The sequence below is a fragment of the Pelophylax lessonae genome, assembly GCF_965119305.1.
Source record: "Pelophylax lessonae genome assembly, chromosome: 13".
Taxonomy (NCBI): Eukaryota; Metazoa; Chordata; class Amphibia; order Anura; family Ranidae; genus Pelophylax; species Pelophylax lessonae.
Window position 1 is genome coordinate 49,280,897 of NC_138780.1, and position 20,406 is coordinate 49,301,302.

Consider the following 20,406-nt stretch of genomic DNA (forward strand, 5'->3'; position numbering starts at 1 on the left):
GGTAGGTAGCTCCCCTGATATCACACAGGTAGGTAGATAGATGGATGGGTAGGTCCTACCACATCTTGTACCATGTCCGCAGTGTCCACCCCCTTTACCATGTCCGCAGTGTCTGTCCACCTTCTGTACCTTGTCCGCAGTGTCCACCTTCTGTACCATGTCCGCAGTGTCTGTCCACCTTCTGTACCATGTCCGCAGTGTCCACCTTCTGTACCATGTCCGCAGTGTCTGTCCACCTTCTGTACCATGTCCGCAGTGTCCACCTTCTGTACCATGTCCGCAGTGTCCACCCCCTTTACCATGTCCGCAGTGTCTGTCCACCTCCTTTACCATGTCCGCAGTGTCTGTCCACCCCCTTTACCATGTCAGCAGTGTCTGTCCACCCCCTTTACCATGTCCGCAGTGTCCACCCCCTTTACCATGTCCGCAGTGTCTGTCCACCCCCTTTACCATGTCCGCAGTGTCTGTCCACCTTCTGTACCATGTCCGCAGTGTCCACCTTCTGTACCATGTCCGCAGTGTCCACCTTCTGTACCATGTCCGCAGTGTCCACCTCCTTTACCATGTCCGCAGTGTCCACCCCCTTTACCATGTCCGCAGTGTCTGTCCACCCCCTTTACCATGTCCGCAGTGTCTGTCCACCCCCTTTACCATGTCCGCAGTGTCTGTCCACCCCCTTTACCATGTCCGCAGTGTCCACCCCCTTTACCATGTCCACAGTGTCCACCTCCTGTACCCTGTCCGCAGTGTCTGACCACCTCCTGTACCATGTCTGACCAGAGTCTGCAGACTCTGATGTAAGGGGGAACTCTGTGCTGGCTGGGTTATGGTAACCCAACCTACCTTCATGTAAATTTGAGAAATATGTTTTTTGACTTTTGTTTAACTTTAACACATTGCTAATAGCACTAGCTATATGTTTATAGTTAAAATATTGATATTTGCACGGTTTAGCACTGAAAATTGTTATTTTAGGTACTTTTTTCAGTGTCCGTAAAAAATGCGGCTTGGTCAGTAAATTTCATGATTTTTTGCCAGTAAAAAATTGGTGCCCTCCGTAAATTTTGGACGTTCTGACAGTAAATTTCCCTCCGGGGGGTTGGCAACACTGTATTAGTGGGAGGAATAGTATTCCATCACTGGTGTCAGTGAGAGTAATGGTTATATGTAGTTAGTCTGGTTGAAAAAAAGACAAAAGTCCATCTAGTTCAATCAATAAAAAGGAAAAAAACACAATCTTATATACACAATCACATACCCACAGTTGATCCAGAGGAAGGCAAAAAAAAAAAAAAACAGCAAAGCATGATCCGATTTGCTCCAGCAGGGGAAAAAAATCATTTTTGATCCCCCAAGAGGCAATCGGATATTCTCTTGATCAACTTTACCTATAAATGTTAGTATCCAGTTATATTATGTACATTTTGGAAAGAATCATTGCCTTTTTTTAAAGCGGTCTACTGAGATAGACAGAACCAGCTCTTGAGGGTGTCTATTTCACATTTTCACAGCCCTTATTGTGAAGACACATTTCCGTATTTGGAGATGACATTTTTTTTCATCCACACGTAAAGAGTGCCATCTTGTCCTCGGTAATGACCTTAAAGTAAATAACCCAACACCAAGTTCTTTATATGGACCACTTGCTGTATGTATTTATACATGTTGATCATAATCCCCCTTAATCTCTTCTTCTCAAGGTAGAATACATGCAGTTCCTCTAATCTATCCTCGTAGCTGAGCTCCTCCATGCCTCTTATCGATTTGGTTGCTCTTCTCTGCACTTTCTCCAGTTCCCAGATATCCTTTTTCTGAACTGGTGCCCAAAACTGAACTGCATATTCCAGATGAGGTCTTAGTAATGATTTGTACAGGGGCAAAATGGCATCAATCTCTCCGGAGTCCATACCTCTCTAAGTACAAGAAAGGATTTTGCTCGCTTTGGAAACCGCAGCTTGGCATTACATGCTATTATTAAGCTAATATTCTACCAGAATACCCAGATCCTTCTCCACCATTGATTCCCCCAGTTGTATTCCCTGTAGTATGTATGATGCATGCATATTCTTGACCCCCAAGTGCTTGACTTTACATTTATCGTCAACATTCAACCTCATCTGCCACACAGTTGCCCAATTAAACAGGGCATTGAGGTTGGCTTGTAAATTAGAGACATCCTGTAAGGAAGTTATTCCACTACATAGTTTGGTGACACCTGCAAAAACTAAAATGGTACTTTTATTCCCAGACCCTATATCATTTATAAATATATTAAAAAGTAAGGGACCCAACACTGAACATTGAATTACACCACTAAAAACCCTAAACCATTCAGAGGATTTAACTACTTATTCAAACTACATGAATAAGTAGTTTGAATAACAAATTGAACTCAGAATACGTTTATTACTTGACAGAGGTTCCATCTTGGCACTTAATTACATTTTGTTGTCTGAGTGAAGGTTAGATGAATTTTAAAGAATAGAAAAAATTTAAGGGATTTTATAACCCCCACACCAGAGAGGCAGCGGGAGATTAGGGAAGTTAACGAGTGGCTGAGGAGCTGGTGTAGTAAGGAGGGTTTCAGGTTCCTGGAGAACTGGGCCGACTTCTCAGTCGGTCACCGGCTCTTTGGTAGGGACGGATTGCACCTAAATGGGGTGGGTGCAGCCGTACTGGGTGAGAGGATGGCCAAAAAGTTAGAGGGGCTTTTAAACTAGGGAATGGGGGGGAGGGTACAGATGTAGAATTAGCCAGTGGAAAGCAAGTTTCAGAGGGCAGAAATGGGGGCATTAGCGGTAGGGTGTTCGGAGCCCCTATACCCAGGGTGGGTACGGGGAAAAATCAAGAGAGCAGCCTAAAAACATCAAAATTACGAGGCTTATATACCAATGCCAGAAGCCTGGCCAACAAGATGGGAGAGCTGGAGCTGCTGATGTTTGAGGAGGACTTAGATTTTGTGGGGATAACTGAGACTTGGTTTGACAGCTCTCATGACTGGATGGCGACCATTCAGGGGTATTCCCTTTATCGCAGAGATAGAGAGGGTAAAAAAGGGGGAGGGGTATGTTTGTATATTAAGAACAGTATACAGGTAAATATGAGGGATGATATTAATAATGGAGCTATGGACGAGGCAGAATCCCTATGGGTAGAGCTTCAAAGGAAAGGCACGGTGGGGAAGGTAATATTGGGCGTATGCTATAGGCCCCCAAACCAGAGGGAGGAGGGTGAGGTGGACCTCATGTTACAGATAGGATTGGCAGCAAGGATGGGAAATGTCATTATAATGGGGGACTTTAATTATCCTGATATAGACTGGGCAGAAGGAACCGCGCATTCAGCCAAGGCTCGGCAGTTCCTAAATGTTTTGCAGGACAATTTCATGGGTCAGATGGTGAATGCACCGACAAGAAACAATGCGGTACTTGACCTACTGATTACCAACAATACAGACCTGCTCACGGATATAGAAATACGGGACAACTTAGGGAACAGTGACCATAGGTCAATTGGTTTCAGTATTAATTACAGTAATAGGAAACACAAGGGTAATATAAGGACACTGAATTTCAAAAGAGCCAATTTCCCTAAACTGCGCTCACTGCTAGAAAATATCAAATGGGATAGAACCCTGGGAACAAAGAACACGGAGGAAAAATGGGAGTGCTTCAAGAGCATACTTAACAAGGGGGTGGGCCAGTGCATTCCACTGGGAAATAAATTTAAAAGAGCAAAACTAAACCCTGGGTGGCTAAACTCCAACATAAAAATGTATATTAGAGCTAAAGAAAAGGCCTTCAAAAAATACAAGACTGAGGGGTCATTGGCAGCATTTAAGCATTACAAAGAGTGTAATAAGAAATGTAAAGATGAAATCAGGGCGGCTAAAATAGAACACGAGAGACATATAGCGGAGGAGAGTAAAAAGAACCCTTCTTTAAGTATATAAACAGTAAGAAAGCGAGGCCAGAACACATTGGCCCCATAAAAGATGGCCCCATAAAAGATGATAAAGGAAAAATGGCCACTGAGGACAGAGAAAAGGCGGAAGTGTTAAATAATTTCTTTTCTTCAGTCTTCACAAAGGAATCGGGGGGCTACATGAACCCCGCTTGTAAGGCCGAACTAAATAATACACCTCAGGAAGTGCCGCCATGGCTAACAGAGGATAGACTTAGAGCTAAACTAGAGAAACTTAACATAAATAAATCCCCGGGACCGGATGGCTTGCACCCAAGGGTTCTAAATGAGCTCAGTCAGGTGATTGCCAGACCATTATTCTTGATCTTTAAGGATAGTTTACAGACAGGTATGGTGCCAGCTGATTGGAAAAAAGCCAACGTGGTACCAATATTTAAAAAGGGGCCGAGATATATCCCGGGTAACTATAGGCCGGTCAGCCTAACATCTGTAGTCTGCAAAATTTTGGAGGGGATGATAAGGGACCACATACAAGACTTTAGTAATGAAAACGGTATTATAAGTAGTAATCAGCATGGATTCATGAAAAATCGTTCATGCCAAACCAATCTATTAACCTTCTACGATGAAGTGAGCTGCCACTTAGATAAAGGTAAGCCTGTGGATGTGGTGTATCTGGACTTTGCAAAGGCCTTTGACACCGTTCCCCACAAACGCTTACTGTACAAACTAAGGAAGGTAGGTATGGACCATAAGGTGAGTACCTGGATAGAGAACTGGCTCCAGGGGAGAGTACAGAGGGTGGTGATTAATGGGGAGTACTCGGATTGGGCGGGTGTGGAAAGTGGGGTCCCCCAGGGTTCTGTCCTGGGACCAATCCTGTTTAATTTATTCATAAATGATCTAGAGGAGGGGATATCTAGTACAATCTCAGTATTTGCAGATGATACTAAATTAGGCATGCCAATATCTTCTATGCAGGATGTGGAAATCTTGCAAGCAGACCTGAACAAAATAACGGGGTGGGCAACTACATGGCAGATGAGATTTAATGTAGAAAAATGTAAAGTAATGCACTTGGGGGCCAGAAACCAGAAAGCAAGCTACTCACTAGGGGGGAAACCTCTGGGTGAGTCTAGGATGGAAAGGGACCTGGGGGTACTGGTAGACAACAGGCTTGGAAGTGGCATGCAATGCCAAGCCGCTGCAAGCAAAGCCAACAGAATACTGGGTTGTATAAAAAAGGTGATTCACTCCAGAAATAAAGAGATTATTCTTCCACTCTACAAGACTCTGGTCCGGCCACATCTGGAGTATGCTGTCCAGTTCTGGGCACCGGTCCTCAGGAAGGATGTGCTGGAACTGGAGAGAGTCCAGAGAAGGGCAACAAAAATAATTAGGGGAATGGAGGACATCGGCTATGAGGAAAGACTACAAGCACTGAACCTATTCTCTCTGGAGAAGAGACGCTTGAGGGGGATATGATATCAATGTACAAATACTGTACTGGCGACCCGAGCATAAGGAACAAACTATTTAGAGTAAGGGAATACAATAAGACACGTGGCCACTCACTAAAACTAGAGGAAAGGCGGTTTAATCTTAAAGTGCGTAAGGGGTTCTTCACTGTAAGAGCGGTAAGGATGTGGAATTCTCTTCTGCAAGCAGTCGTATCAGCGGGGAGCATTGATAGTTTCAAAAAACTATTGGATGGACACCTTAAAGACCACAACATACAGGGGTATACAATGTACGGTTAAAAGCAAACACACACACATAGGTTGAACTGGATGGACTTGTGTCTTTTTTCAGCCTCACTAACTATGTAACTATGTAACTATATAAGTATTTATCCCTGAGTGATACCTCTAAGTCTGGCTGTAATGTTGGTTTAGAGTATCATTTCTGAGAAATAACATTTTTATCTCTTTAATAATGTTGGACTGGATAGTTTGGGAGTTTCTGAGGATCTATGATAAAGCCTAACTAATGAAATGTATATTCTTGATTTGGACAATTTTATATTTAGATAGCTAGAAAATACCATGTTGCGCTTACAAAGGACATTCTCCCCATGCTCCTGGTGGCTGAATTTAGGCCCCATTCATACCTGGGACTGGAAGCTCCAAAACTCTCAGCATGCTAAATCCCATGTATTTCAAGGGTGGCTGTTTACTTAAAAAATGCTTAGAGACCTCTAGCTTGACTCACACTCCAAAAACTACATGAGCTACTTTTGAGGCAGATATAGGTATTTTTGGACCCTTTTGGCCAATGGAAATGCCTGTAAATGCTTGAATCAAGCATTTTAGTTTATTGTTTCAGTCATATTTCAGTTGTTTTTTTAGCCTGTAAGTACTGGTCTGTTCTCCTGAGGTGGCAAGAGTTGGCATCATAGACAAACATCTCCTCCAGTTGGAGACCCAGTGGATCTTCAAGCTCGAGGCAACAAAGCCACCGGGCATCAATGAAAATACTGGTTTTAAATCATTTCTCTAATTCCCCACTTATTTTGTCATTTTGTGAAATATGTCATTATGAATTGTTTTGTTCATAGCTGTGTATATCCCACAGTAGATTATATCATGTTTCTTCAATCATTCACATTTCTTTGATGCAGTTCAGATTTCAGGGGTGGATTAAGTTGTCCCAGACTGGGATGTCTTCAGATGGGACATGCCCTGTATGCACCCTATTGGATGTGTGAGTCAATGAACTAATCCATTGCCAATATACAGTAAGAACTGATTTGAATGTAGGAGTGATATTACCCCGCATTAGGCATTTCTCTTGGTATATACTATAACAGCCCATGGTTTGCCTAAGAGGTGGCTTTTTTGTGGTTTGTAAGTAGGAAGAAACCCTTGTTTTTTTGTGTTTTGTCCTTATATTCACAGTGGATGTTTTATATGGATGTATTCATAGTTACATAGTAAGTAAGGTTTAATAAAGACAATAGTCCATTCAGTTTAACCTGTGTAGATGTACATGTGTCAGTGTCGATAATCATTTCCCATATTCCTGTATGATGTGTTCTTTAAGATGCACGTCCAAGAGTCTTTTAAAAATATCAATACTCCCCACTGTCACCACCAATTGTGGAAGAGAGTTCCACATCCCTATCGCTCTGACAGTGAAAAACCCTCTGTGCACCTTAAGGTTAAACCGTCTCTCCTCCAATCTCATTGTGTGGCACCATGTCCTGTTACACTCCCTAAGACTGAATCATTTTTTTCCTACACTGGGATCACTGTTGAGGTATTTGTAAATCACTATCATTTCCCCTCTCAAGCTTCTCTTCTCCAGTGAGAATACATTTAGTGCTTGTAGTTGTTCCTCATAATTGAGGTCCTCCAATCCCCTAATTTTTTTCGTTGTCCTTCTTTGGACTCTCTCCAGCTCCAGCACATCCCTTCCGAGGACCAGAACTGGATGGAATGCTCCAGATGTGGCCTAACCAGAGTTTTATAAAGTTGCATGATTATAGTTTTATCTCTGGATGATATCCCTTTTTTATGCATGCTAAAATTAAGCTGGCTTTGGTAGCTGCAGCTTCACATTGCATGCTATTGCTCAGTCTGTCTTCTACTAGGACCCCCAGATCATTGTCAGTCCTTGATTCCCCCAGAGGTTCTCCCCCTAGAGAGTAGTTTGTGTTTTTTTTTAGTCCCCAAGTGCATTACCTTACATTTCTCCACATTAAACCTCATTTGCCATGTAGTTGCCCACTCCATTATTTTGTTCAGGTCTTTCTGTAAAATTTATATATCCTGATGTGAAGTTATTGCCCTGCTTATTTTTGTGTCGGCCCCAAAAACTGAGATTGAGCTATTTATCCCATCCTCTATATAATTTATTAATAAATTAAACAGATTTGGTCCCTTGAGCATTGGGGTACCCAACTTGCCATTCCAGACCAGGCTGAGTACTCCTAAGTTATCACCACCCTTTGGAAGCTCCCATGTACCAGTTTTCTATCCAAAAACAAACCTTATGGTCCATGCCTGCAGACCTCAGTTTGTAGATTAAGCATTTATGGGGAACTGTATTGAATACTTTTGCAAAATACAGATACACCACATCCACAGGCCTCTTCCTATATAGATGGCAGCTTACTTCCTCGTAAAATATTAACAGATTGGTCTGGCAGGAACGACCCTTGATAAACCCATGCTGATTACTACTAATGATACTGTCATCAGCACGCCGAATGGCGACTCGAGGGGCGGAGGCTGAATGCAGTAATTGAAGCCAATAGACTCCATGTAAATATGAGGCTGTGCAGAAAGCATTTTGTGAGCTACTCTGGATGGACATAGAGGCACCTGACCAAATGTTATTTTTCCACCATTGAGGTATGCAATATGACACTTTGGATCCCCTTAGCTACTGTTTATGTATGGGCCATTGAGTTTTGGAATGGGTGTCCATCCTTATAATTGTCATTGAATTGTTGTTGTTTTTACTATCCTAGGTCGGGTCACTCTTGAGACATCTCACCCTGGAGGGTCTGGTAGCAATGCCAGCCGATGTCATTAACACAGTTATTAAGCATAATTGTACTATTTTCTATCCTCAGACCTATCTACACCATGTTATCACATTTATGGTTTGCTTTTACATTATCCTTGTTGTTTAGATTCAATCAACTCCAGCTGGTGGTTTCAAGCAATTGGGGTTGCCTCTCTGCTAGCTCCTGCCCGATTAGGGTGCCACCTGGAGGCAGTGTGTAGATGCTGCTAGCCTGAATGTGTTGTGACCACTTTTATACCACCCAGATCCTGAACTGCACCTAGTGTGATTATCTTATCCATCCTTGTTGTGAATGGACATCATCATCTGTTCCTTGCACAATATGAGTTCTGGGACCTTTTGTAGATATTTGCTTAAAGCGGTAGTATACCGCTTTTTTCACTTTTAACTAAAGTTAAGCCCATAATAAGGCTTACCTGTAGGTACAATTAATATCTCCTAAACCGGCACGGTTTAGGAGATATTTGCAGTGCATGCAGCCGCTGACGCAAGCTTCCCTTTCCGGGAGCTTGCCGGAAAATGACTCCTGCGCGCATGCCAATGACAGCGACGGAGCCGCCGAACCTGGAAGAGACGCAGTGGGATCATGTCAGCGCCCACAGCGGTGTCCGGGGGTCCATGTCGGGGCTTCGTTCTAAGGTAAGTAATTCATAAAGAGCTAGTATGCGATTATTGTTTGCTTTCTCTATTTCAGCGACCACGTTCTTTGCACCCCACGTACCCCTGAAGAAGCCTACTGCAGTGTGAAACGCATTGGGTCAAGGCACCCCACTAACCCTTTTTTCTATATGTGGAACACTGTGTATTATGTATGATGGGATGCTATACATATAGACTTAAATGAAGCACAATCAATATTCAAAAGTGGGCTGCCATATACCGTTGGCGGTTGGCAATAAGGAGTTTGGCTTTTTTCCAATAAATTAGGAGTTAATGAATTCTCCAATAAATACGTGGTTTTATGAAATTAACTCATGTTGGTGTAATCTTTCTGAAAGAAGGGGTCAATGCCTTTAAATCCCATTTTTCCTATGAATAGTCTACCTCTCCTCTCCTGGGTTTTTCTATTGGCTAAAACAATAACACCTGAAGCTTGAATATACACATAAACACTTAAAATATGCTTCTAAAATACCTGTATATAAAATGCAATTAGGACCAGCGCTTCTATAATCCACTAGCAAGCTTCTGTTGTACACCAACATGCAAGACTCATGTAGTAATTATAGACTCTCACTGGACTATATGTCCTAGCAAGAGTAAGGCCCCTTTAACACATGCTGTCCGTTTGTCCGTTTTTCATCCATCTGTTGACGGATGAAAAACTGACATCAATGTATCTCTATGTAAAAACGGATGACAACGGATGATCATCCGTTAACATCCGTTTTCATCCGCTTCCGTCAATGTCCATTTTTTTGAATGGTTGAATGCCCTATTTTTAATCCGTCCAAAAAACGGATCGGATGAAAAACGGATGACAACGGATGAAAAACGGATAACAACGGATGAAAAACGGATGACAACGGATGAAAAACGGATGACAACGGATGAAAAACAGATAACAACTGACGAAAAACGGATGAAAAACGGATAACAACTGACAAAAAACAAAAGACAACCAACAAAAAAAACGGATGAAAAACAGATGAAAAATGGATGAAAAACAGATGGAAAACTGATAGATTTTGACGTGACTGAACTGATGAACTGAACGGACCGTATGTGTGAAAGGGCCTTAAATTTGGGCTTAAGGTCCAAGATATGGGTAGGGTTAAGGGGAAGAATTAGGGTTACCTCTACAGGGTACTGTATAAAATGTATCAAAATGTCACAATATAGATTGTAAATCTATATGTGTGTGTATATAAAAAGTTTCATACATCCATTTAGAGCTATACATTTGTACTTACTATTCTTCAGATCCCAGGCTTGATTAAAAACGCTTTTGGAACACGATTCGTGTTAGCTCTTTAATTCTATAATCATGACTACAAATAAATTATAATGTTAATGTTATGTATTCAGTTCTTGAGGATAAAAAATCATTAAGTACAATAACCATGCCCTTTTATTTACCTTTCAATTCAAACTCAAACCCAATCAGACTCTTAATTGTATTTAATAGCCTGCATGGGTCCCCCGAGTATAATTAGTTCAAAGAAAGTGATACAATAACATCCTTACCTAATTAACAGTTTCTTGTTAGTTTGCCAGTTTCTGTATATGTGATGTTATAATGTGAATACATTTTGTTCTGAGTGGAAGATGGTATTGGTATTAAATGAAGCGCTAATAAAATCATAAATTCAACCAGTTTATCATTTTACCCACTTTCCTTATAAAGTAGCTCATATGTAGTGCAGAACCTATCACTCTTAAAGTATATATACAGTATATTTTTCGAGCTCCACAGTGCCATACTTGTCAAACCCCCATGAAGAGGAAGAGGGTTAAAACCATGAACCCCCCCGGGGAGCAAAGTACTCTATGTTCCAAAGCCAGGTGGACCCTGCTCCTTAGGGACCAGCCAAAGACGGTCCACCAAGTACTTGGTGAGGGACCCTCCTGAAGTGGTACCCCTCGAGGGGAAAAAGACCTGAAGGCCACAGATCTTCCCCTCAAGTCACAGTCCAAGGTATTTAGTAAGAGACATGGTGGGTTTTTTAAAGTTATCATTTTTTGTCATATGTTTTTGGAAAATAAAGAAATTATTATTTTTATTATTTGTTTATTTTTTATATAACATACTGTCACAAGTTCAGTACAGCTTCATCATAAAACAGTGATCTGGGACACTGACTGGTGACTTTTTTTTTTTTTTACACAATTTGACCAGAGCAATATAATGTTACCATAGTAACATTGTACTACTCTGGGGAAGTGATCCATATTTTCTTTTTATTTTTTTTAAACATTATGTTTGCATAGATCAATACATTTTATTGCTATATACAAACATTTTACTGAATGAAATCGATTCATTCCGTCTGTTTTGTTGTGAGTAGCTGTGATTGACCAGAGCTAATCACATAGGGCAGATGGGCTATGATTGGCTCCTGAAATCTGCTCCATGTGATCACACTGACCGATCACAGCTAGCAACACAAGTGTATACAATAGATGGCTTGAAAGGAAGTAATTCATTGTTTGCTGCTGGCTCTGATTAATGATGATCCACTAACTGTTTCAAATGTAGGGTATCTGGATACAGTATTCAAGAGATGCAGTAGCAATTAATAACTGGACTTTGACCAGGTGCTCTCTCACCAATCCTGATGTCCCTCTTATAACTTCTGGAAGAACAAGCAAAGTCAACTCTCCACGCTGTGAGACATTGAGATGGCTGTGCTCTGCTGATTCAGTGAGTCCTGCCGACTCCGATACAATCAGCGATGTTATAGGGATGTCCGCGACATAGCGAGTGTCATCCGTCCTGCCTGGGCTGAGTCTTCAGATGGCTGGGTGGCATGCAGTAGGCGGCAGTACTCTCTCTCTCTCTGCTGCGGACCGATGCACACACAATGGATCCCAGGAAACAAGAGAGCAAGGTCCTGGTCATCAGATCCCTTTATAGTCTCTCCCACAATTCTCCCCTGGAGCAAATGGCCTGCTGGGAGGTGTAGTTCATAAACAGTTCAGCGGTGCATTAATATCTTTCCAGAAGACTACAGTTCCCACAATGCTTTTCTTCGAGTCTCAGGTTTATGATGCATGAAATCCCAGACCAACACTAGGGGAGTACAGAGACAGTCTGAGAGAGTAAAGAATAATGCCCCGTACACACGTGCAGATTATCTGAAGACTTTTGTCTTCAGATTTACCTTTTCTATGTAGTGCAAGGGCCTGCCGGATTGCATACAAATTGAAAGTGTTTAGGTTTGACCTCATATTATATGGTTTTGGTAAGTCTGCAGACAAAAGTCTTCAGATAATCTGCACGTGTGTACGGGGCATAAGTCTACAATGTCAGATAACTGTAGTCTGCCCTGGCTACATATGATTTTACATTTTGACCATAGATACATTTTAAAATGCATTCAAAATGTATCCAAAAATGCATGTAGTATTTAAGGCACAATTCCGGGCAATTTTTTTTTTCCCATGCAGTGGGGCTGTGCCCGCTCTGCATGGGTTTACTGCTCATTTTTTGTCTAAGGGTTTGGAGAGCAGAGATATACTCACCTAATCCTCTGATTCTCCCAGCGCAACACCAGCTCCTGTGGCTCCTGTACCCCCACCTTCCTGTACAGCCCCACAGCATGAAAAATAAAAAAATTTGCCTGGATTTGGGCATTAAATACTCCAAGCAAAATTTTGATTGTTGAAAGGCTGACCGCTAGACATGGGGGAGCGCTGTTTTCTGGAGGATCGAGGGATCAAGTAAATATAGCTTTTCAGTGTGCACCTGGACAAAACGAGCAGTTAACCTATGCAGAGTGTTGAGTTCTTCTTTAAAAAACTCATGTGGTATGTATGTCTAAAGTCATCAATTCACGAAAAATCATGCCTTATTTAACTGTTTGCTTGCAGCCTGGCCACAGTACTTTTACTTTTGCATGGCCAGGCAGGATCACATACATGTATATCATTCTGCCTCTTCTGGGTTAAAGGCATGCAACACATCACTCCCGTTACTGCTGTGTCCACCAGACGCAGGGCCCTGTACCCAGTCTTTTTTAAATTTAGTAATTTTCACAAAAAATGTAACAAAATATTACAACTTCAAAAAACTCACCATGCCTCTTTCTAAGTATCTAAGACTGTCCACTTTCCAAAAAGGTGTAATTTGGGGAGTACATGTGCTGTCCTGTCATTTTAAGCATCTCAAGAGATGAGATAGGCCGCCAATACATCAGGATTGACCAATTTTCAAATATACACCAATCTGCAATAACATTATGACCGCCCTCCTAATATTGATCATGGCCCCCTTTTGCTAAAACAGCCCTGACCCATTGAGGCATGGACACCAAAGTAACATCCACATGAATGTCAGGATCCAAGGTTTCCCAGCAGAACATTGCCCAAAGCATCACACTGCCTCTGCCAACTTGCCTTCTGATACCGCATCCTGGTGTCATCTCTTCCTCAGGTAAGTGACGCACACGCACCCAGCCATCCACATGATGTAGAAGAAAACGGGATTCATCAGACCAGGCCACCTTCTTCCATTGCTCCGTAGTCCAGTTCTAATGTTCATGTGACCATTGTAGAAACTTTTGGCTGTGGACATGGGTGGCAATGGGCTTCAACAAACTGCAATGCCCATTTTTTCTGCTTTCACCACATTAACTTCATGGACAACATGTTCACTTGCTGCCTAATATATCCCACCAATTTTCAGATGCCACTGTAACGAGATATTCCCTTTACCTATCAGTGGTCATAATGTTATGGCTGATCTATGTATATATATATATATATATATGTATATATATATATATATATATATATACCATAATTTGTAGATACTATATCTTTCACACAAACCAATAAATATATTATATATTGGGATTGTGTTTTACCAAAGACATGTAGCAGAATACATTTTGGCCTAACTTTATGAAAAAAAAAATAGATTTTATTGGATATATTTTAAAAACAGAAAGTAGAAAATATTGGTTTTTTTTTTCCAACATTTTCAGTCTTTTTTGTTTATATAGCAAAAAAATACAGTCGTGTTAAAATTCCCTCAAAGTAAAACTCCTTTTGAGTGAAAAAAAAAATTATATCAATTTAATTTGTGTACAGTGTTGTGTGACTGAGCAATTGCCAGTTAAACTAGTACAGTGCTGAATAGCAAAAAAAATGGCCTGGTCATGGGGGTAAAACCTTCCAAAAGGTCAAGTGGTTAAAGAATGAGGTACATTTTTCTATTTTCTGATATTTAGCACCTAATTCAGTATTATTTTTGTTGTTTATCCTAAATGTTTTTTCATCACATTATGTATTACAAAATGCAGCGCTATGTGAAAAAATAAATAAATAAATAATTATCTTAACACCCATGTATTGAAAAGAACTTATGCATACAATCTCCTAAATTGATGAAGAAAGTATAAAAGTCCATATGAAGTGAAATAATGTAAGAAGGTAAGTATACTGAAGAAGTCCCAATTATGAACTGTAAATCCTCAAAAGTTGTCCATCCATTGAAGACCAAGTAAAGAGCCAACACCAACAGGGAAGGGATAAGATGTGTGCTCACCAGATTCTGTGGACCCAGGTGCCTTATAGAAAGAGGGTCAAACACGCAAAATGCTGATCCACAGCTCCCACATTCTGGGGGGAACCAGATCACAAATGATGACAGGTCACTGGGGATAAATGACTTGGACCTCCAGACAATCCACATTCAAAGGTTGGAGTGATGTGCTCACAAGAAGCTGGGCAGAAAATAATTTATCCCCAATGGGTCGCCAGAGGGGCTGCAGGTAAATCTATATTGTATACTCCAGCGTGTACGAGAGCAGCTCTCAACATTGTACAAATTCACCAGTGGCAACACATTTCCAAAGTATAGTTTGTGAACTTCTATTTTATACAGCACCACACTGCATTGTGTTAAAAATTTGATAAAATGTCAAAACTAAGCACACAAAAACACTTCAAAGCCACATTCCTTGATCCCCCTCCTCACCCTATATCCCCAAATACTGTATTCCAAACTTTCAAAATGTAGACATCAGTTACTGTATGTGCTTAGTAGAAATTGGCTATTATCAGGACAGTTAAAAACAAATATCAAGAGCTTTACAGAACTGGTCTTTTTTATTGTATCTGCCGCCAACAGCACTGCTGCGGTCTGCAGCCTCTTCCTGCAGCATAGCCATGGTAAAAGAACCAGTCGTTTGGGTACCACATGCATGAGGAAATACATGACTCTGCACCACAGAGCTTGGTGTTATTAGCACCTAATGAAGATGAGTGGGCAGCAACAGGCATGTCCTCCTCCTTCTCAAGGGCGCAAAGCAACAATTTTTTATAAAGACCGCTAATGCCCCTGTAACCGAACCGTGACCCACACTGTACTTGTGGACTTCCGTCAGTATACGGCTTCCTCGCAGTCATGAACATAGATATCAAATCCTAGCCGCCCCCATACAAAGCTAGCCAACAACTTAGCTTGTACAAGTTTTGGAACCTTCTCCTTTATTGAACAGTTTCACACTCCTTGTATACACACATGAGCATATCCCCCTCCTGATCAAATTACTACACACAGGTCAGGGGTTGCCTGGCAACATTATCCTATGCAGATGAAATTGTATACAGAAACAGAATTAACCTGAACTAATTATCTGGCCATCTGGACAGAACAATGTGAGGTCATTAACATTTAACATCGGACAGGCAGACTTAACACAATCCACACCCCAGCTCAATAGATAGACAATAGGACAAGACTGCCAATGACAGTCTGTCCGTCTACTACATTGAAACACATGGAATACGCATCTAGCTGTCACAGACTCCATGGCAACAGGCCACAGGTTTCACAGTGCAAAGTGTGATCAAATCTCCACATTTCTTGAGAGACACCGTTGACAAATTTCACTCTCCCATCTGAAGCCATCCAAACCATTCTCTCAGCGTCCCCCAAGTATCTATCCCTCACTCCCAGTGACGGTGAACACCTTTACAGCCCCTTTTTTTCTCATCCTGCTCCTCTTCTTCTAATCCTGTCATAGTAGGAAGGATGGGGTGCTGGTAGTAAGTAGGAGGTGTACTATGTGGTGCTGGCATTGAGGCGGCGAAAATCAGAAAAAATAAAAGAGACTGCCCAGCAAGTAAATTCTTTTTGCACCTTGTACCCTGCACTGAAAACATTGGATAATTCAAGAAATACCATCAAGTAAAGGGTTGCTTTCACTTTTTTTGTAAATATATACTCTATATAATCTCTAAAGTGGGGACGCATTTCATAGCTGTAGGCAGTGCTGGGACCAGCTCATCTAGAGCTTAGGGTGAACCTATCAAACTGCGCCCCCTCCGCAAGATGTATGAGCGTTATGTGTCAGCAAGAGTCTGCAAACTCCCCTCCACCCCAAAATAAAATTGAGCACTAATCTGTATGCTTACCCTCTAAGCATAAATTCCCCCTCCTCCCAGGACAAATCTACCCTCTGCTGAAATCTCCCCTCCCAGCACAAATCTTTGCCCCCTCATCCCCTTCCCAGCTCAAATGTTCTCTTTCCTAAAACCATCACAACACAACCCCCACCCAAAAAAAAAACACTTCTCCTAGCACAAGTCCTCTACCTCTCAAACTTCCCCTCCGAGTACACCCCACTCCCAGCACAAATCCCCCCTCCTAGCACAAATCCCCTCTACCATATCACCTCTTCTAGCACAAATTCCACATCCTAACCCAAATCCTCTCCCCCCTCCCCTTCACAACACAAATCCCCCAAAATCATCACTCCTAGCATCCCCCCCCCCCCCATCAGTTTTTCCCTCCTAGCACAATTCTTACCCCCTGCTGCCTCCCAAATTCCCCCTCCCAACACAAATACCCCCACCTAGCCTACCTTGTGGTGTGCCCCCACCTCACTTGATACCACAGTGCCCAGGGCAGGCACTTGTCCTGGCTATGGCTGTAGGCAGCAGTAATGAGAGGCTAAAAATCCCTGCTCCCTACAGCTGTTGGTGTAGGTAGCCATCCTTGACACTGAAGAAAACTGGTCGAATAAGCAGACTGATATTTTAAACTGGTCCTGTCTTAACATTCGTTTACTAACACCAGCAGACATAATAAACGTTAGACTTTGGATGTGCCATCTCACATATTATTGGGTCACTTATTATACATTAAGTCCCGGTTCACACTACCGCGACTTGTCAGGCGACTTGTCAGCCTGACAAGTCGCGGTCCATTCTGTGTTACGGAAACCGTTCTAATAGGAGCAACTCAAGTCGCTCTGACTTAGAAAATAGTTCCTGTACTACTTCGGGGCAACATAGGAGCGACTTGCATTGACTTCAATTATGTGAAGTCCGTGCAAGTCGCGCCAAAGTCGCGGTGCACGCGACTTCACAGGTCGCCCCCGAAGTCGTGCTGCCGTAGTGTGAACGGACACTAAGACATACTACTGAATAAAAGTGTAGGCCGGTTAATTCTGCTTTGTACCTAAAGTTATTGTGCAGTGTTTTAGGGGTAATGGTGTGCCTTCCTCTGCATTGATCACTGCCTGTTTTAAAAGGGATATATGCAGGAGAAGGTCGGGCCCCAGGGTCTTCTGGGAAAGTAGGAGAGTGACTATAAATGTAGTTGCTGCACCAAAAGTGGGATTACCTTGTAGTTAGACACTGATATGGGATAGAGGACTTAATCTTTATTTTTTACCTTATGGGAAAAAAGTAAAAAAAAAAAACGTACAAGCACCACAGCACTTGAGAAAGAGGAGGATGAGCATGTCATGTTTATGGATGTTGCACCATTTTGTGTTTTGGATGGAAACAACTGAATGTATCAGTGCCTCTATTTAAAATTAATTGTGGTTAAACAAGATCTGGTCTGATCCTTGTGAAGAGAGAGTGTGCTCCTACAGTGAATAATATCATTTAATTTACTAAAACTGGAGTGTGCAAAATCTGGTGCAGCTCTGCATTGTAAACAATCAGCTTCTAGAGCTAGCTTGTTTAATAAGGTTTTGACAATAAAACCTGGAAGCTGATTGGTTTCTATGCAGAGCCACACCAGATTGTGCACTCTCTAGTTTTAGTAAAACAACCCTACAGTGTAAAACTTTAAGCTAGCCTTCTGGGTGGTGACGAGTGAGGAAAGATCAGGAAGGCAGAGCAACCAGCTTAGGAGAGGGAGCAGTAGTGCCTGGTGATGGAGGTTCCATAGGTAGGGTGATCTGGTGTATGATGCATTCTGCTGAGAGGTCGAGCCCCCATCTTAGGGACCATTGTGGAACGGAAACAATCCTGGGGACCAAGCATGGAACGGCCGGCTTTGCAAAGTATGTGCTGTGGTTCCCCTCCTAACAGTTGTGTTGCAAATGGTAAAGTGTCAAGTATGTGAAGAGTTGGTGGAGAGAATCAGTGCTAAACACTGTATCTCTCAAGATGGCTTTGTAGTCATGGCCATAAATGGGTGCTAAACCAACATGAGTGACAGTACACTACAACATTATTCCCCACGCTAACAAACTAATAGTGAAGATGTGATCATGCTACAAAGCACACTTACCTATTCCCTTAGCATCCAGGCCTGGTGACATGATTGGCTTACAGCACCAGCTTCAGGGAAGATGAGGGTCAACTGACAACGGATGACCCATATTAAGCCTATGAGTGACCTCACTGCCCAGGCATTGCAGTTGTTGTCGGTGATCACCCCTGTCCCCTGAAGCTAATTCTGGGATTCAATTCCATGACCGAACAGGATAGCTTAGCCCAGGTAATAGGTATACACACATTTCTTCTACAAGCTTGTTAGTATAGGGCTAAGAATAGGGGTGGGAGCAGATAAAAGATTCGATTTAGACCAGATATGAGGATCTACAAAACTATCCAATCAATTTGTTTGGGGCCTTGCACTACGTAGTTCTGTTGGTAGATCTAAAGAAAATTGTACATTCAGTTTGTGGTGAGCATTAGTCTTTTATTGTCAATTTATAGTCAAGGTATTAACGTTTTACTGCACCCAAAAATGTACAAAAAAAAAATAAAATTAAACACAATCAACAAATAGCAGTTAATTTTACTTTACTTTATTAACATGTTTACAATGTACATACTGTATACCATATGCCTATATATTATTTCCCTCTATGCCTACGTGTTAGTTTTACTAAAACTTTTCTAAACTCTTGGCTCCTGAGGCTATATAAAAGGGGATTAATAAATGGTGTTATCACTGTATACAATAGAGACCTCCATTTGTTTTCACGTAGTGAATTACCTCTTGCTGTAAAAATATATATTGTAACTAAAGCTCCATAATGTGTACTGACAGTGGCCAGGTGGGAACTACAAATGGAGAAGGCCTTTTTCCGTCCAGCAGAGGTAGTAATATTCACGATTGTAATGAAAATACAGATATAAGACAAAATCACAAATAGAAATGGAAGAAATATAAGAAAGACAGAGATCATGAAATCTTGCCATCTTATTATATTGGCATCTGATGAAGAAAGCCTGAGAAAAGGGGCAAAATCACAAAAGAAATGGTCAATGACATTTGAGTTGCAAAACTGTAATTGGAATATTAAGAGAAATTCACTTGGAATAAGGAAAAAACCAGCTGCCCAGGACCAGAAAGCCAAATGGTGACACAGTTTAGGGTTCATGACAGAAGAATAACGCAAAGGTTGGCAAATAGCCATATAGCGGTCAAAAGACATTACAGAAAGTATTACAGATTGTGTGTAAATTCCAATACAGTGAATATAGTATTGTATAAAGCACCCCATTTTAGTAATCTTGCCCCCCTCCATCAATATTATATATAGCATGTTGGGTACAATGTTGGTGGTGAACATGAGGTCCACCAGTGCCAAGTGCTTGAGGAAGTAAAACATGGGAACTTGGAGTTGATGACGTGTTGTCACTAGTATGACAACTAGAATATTTCCTATCAATATCATTATGTACACAAGGAGGACCAGTATAAAAATCAATACTTTCAGGTGGGAAAAGCTTTGAAATCCCAGCAGTAGAAATTCAGTCACCTCCGTTTGATTCTTCTCACACATTTTTTTAAAGATGTTTAGAACTTTCATTCAAGCCTGAAACATAATTGAACTGGGTTAATAGAGAGACCTCATTTAAGTAATCAGGGATTGAAATCATTAACAAATTAAATTGTTTTGGGTTCTCTTTTTTATGGGAACAGTTCCAGTTTGTCCAGCTTTTTGTTATTATTCACAAATATCCGGGGTAATGAATTATAGCTTACTGAGGTCCACTCAGTAAAATTTTCTTCCAGCAGAGGTC

At 41.6% G+C, this 20,406-nt stretch overlaps 1 protein-coding gene across 1 annotated transcript; it reads right to left on the minus strand.

Annotated features, from left to right (window-relative positions):
- Nucleotides 1-19,229: 19,229 nt before the first annotated feature.
- On the minus strand, nt 19,230-20,165 carry LOC309569185 (olfactory receptor 5V1-like; the record flags this gene model as incomplete). The annotated part of the gene is made up of 1 exon (XM_082274945.1): nt 19,230-20,165. One exon carries the CDS (start codon nt 20,163-20,165, stop codon nt 19,230-19,232), a length of 936 nt encoding a protein of 311 aa, XP_082131071.1.
- Between the last annotated feature and the right edge of the window lie 241 nt (nt 20,166-20,406).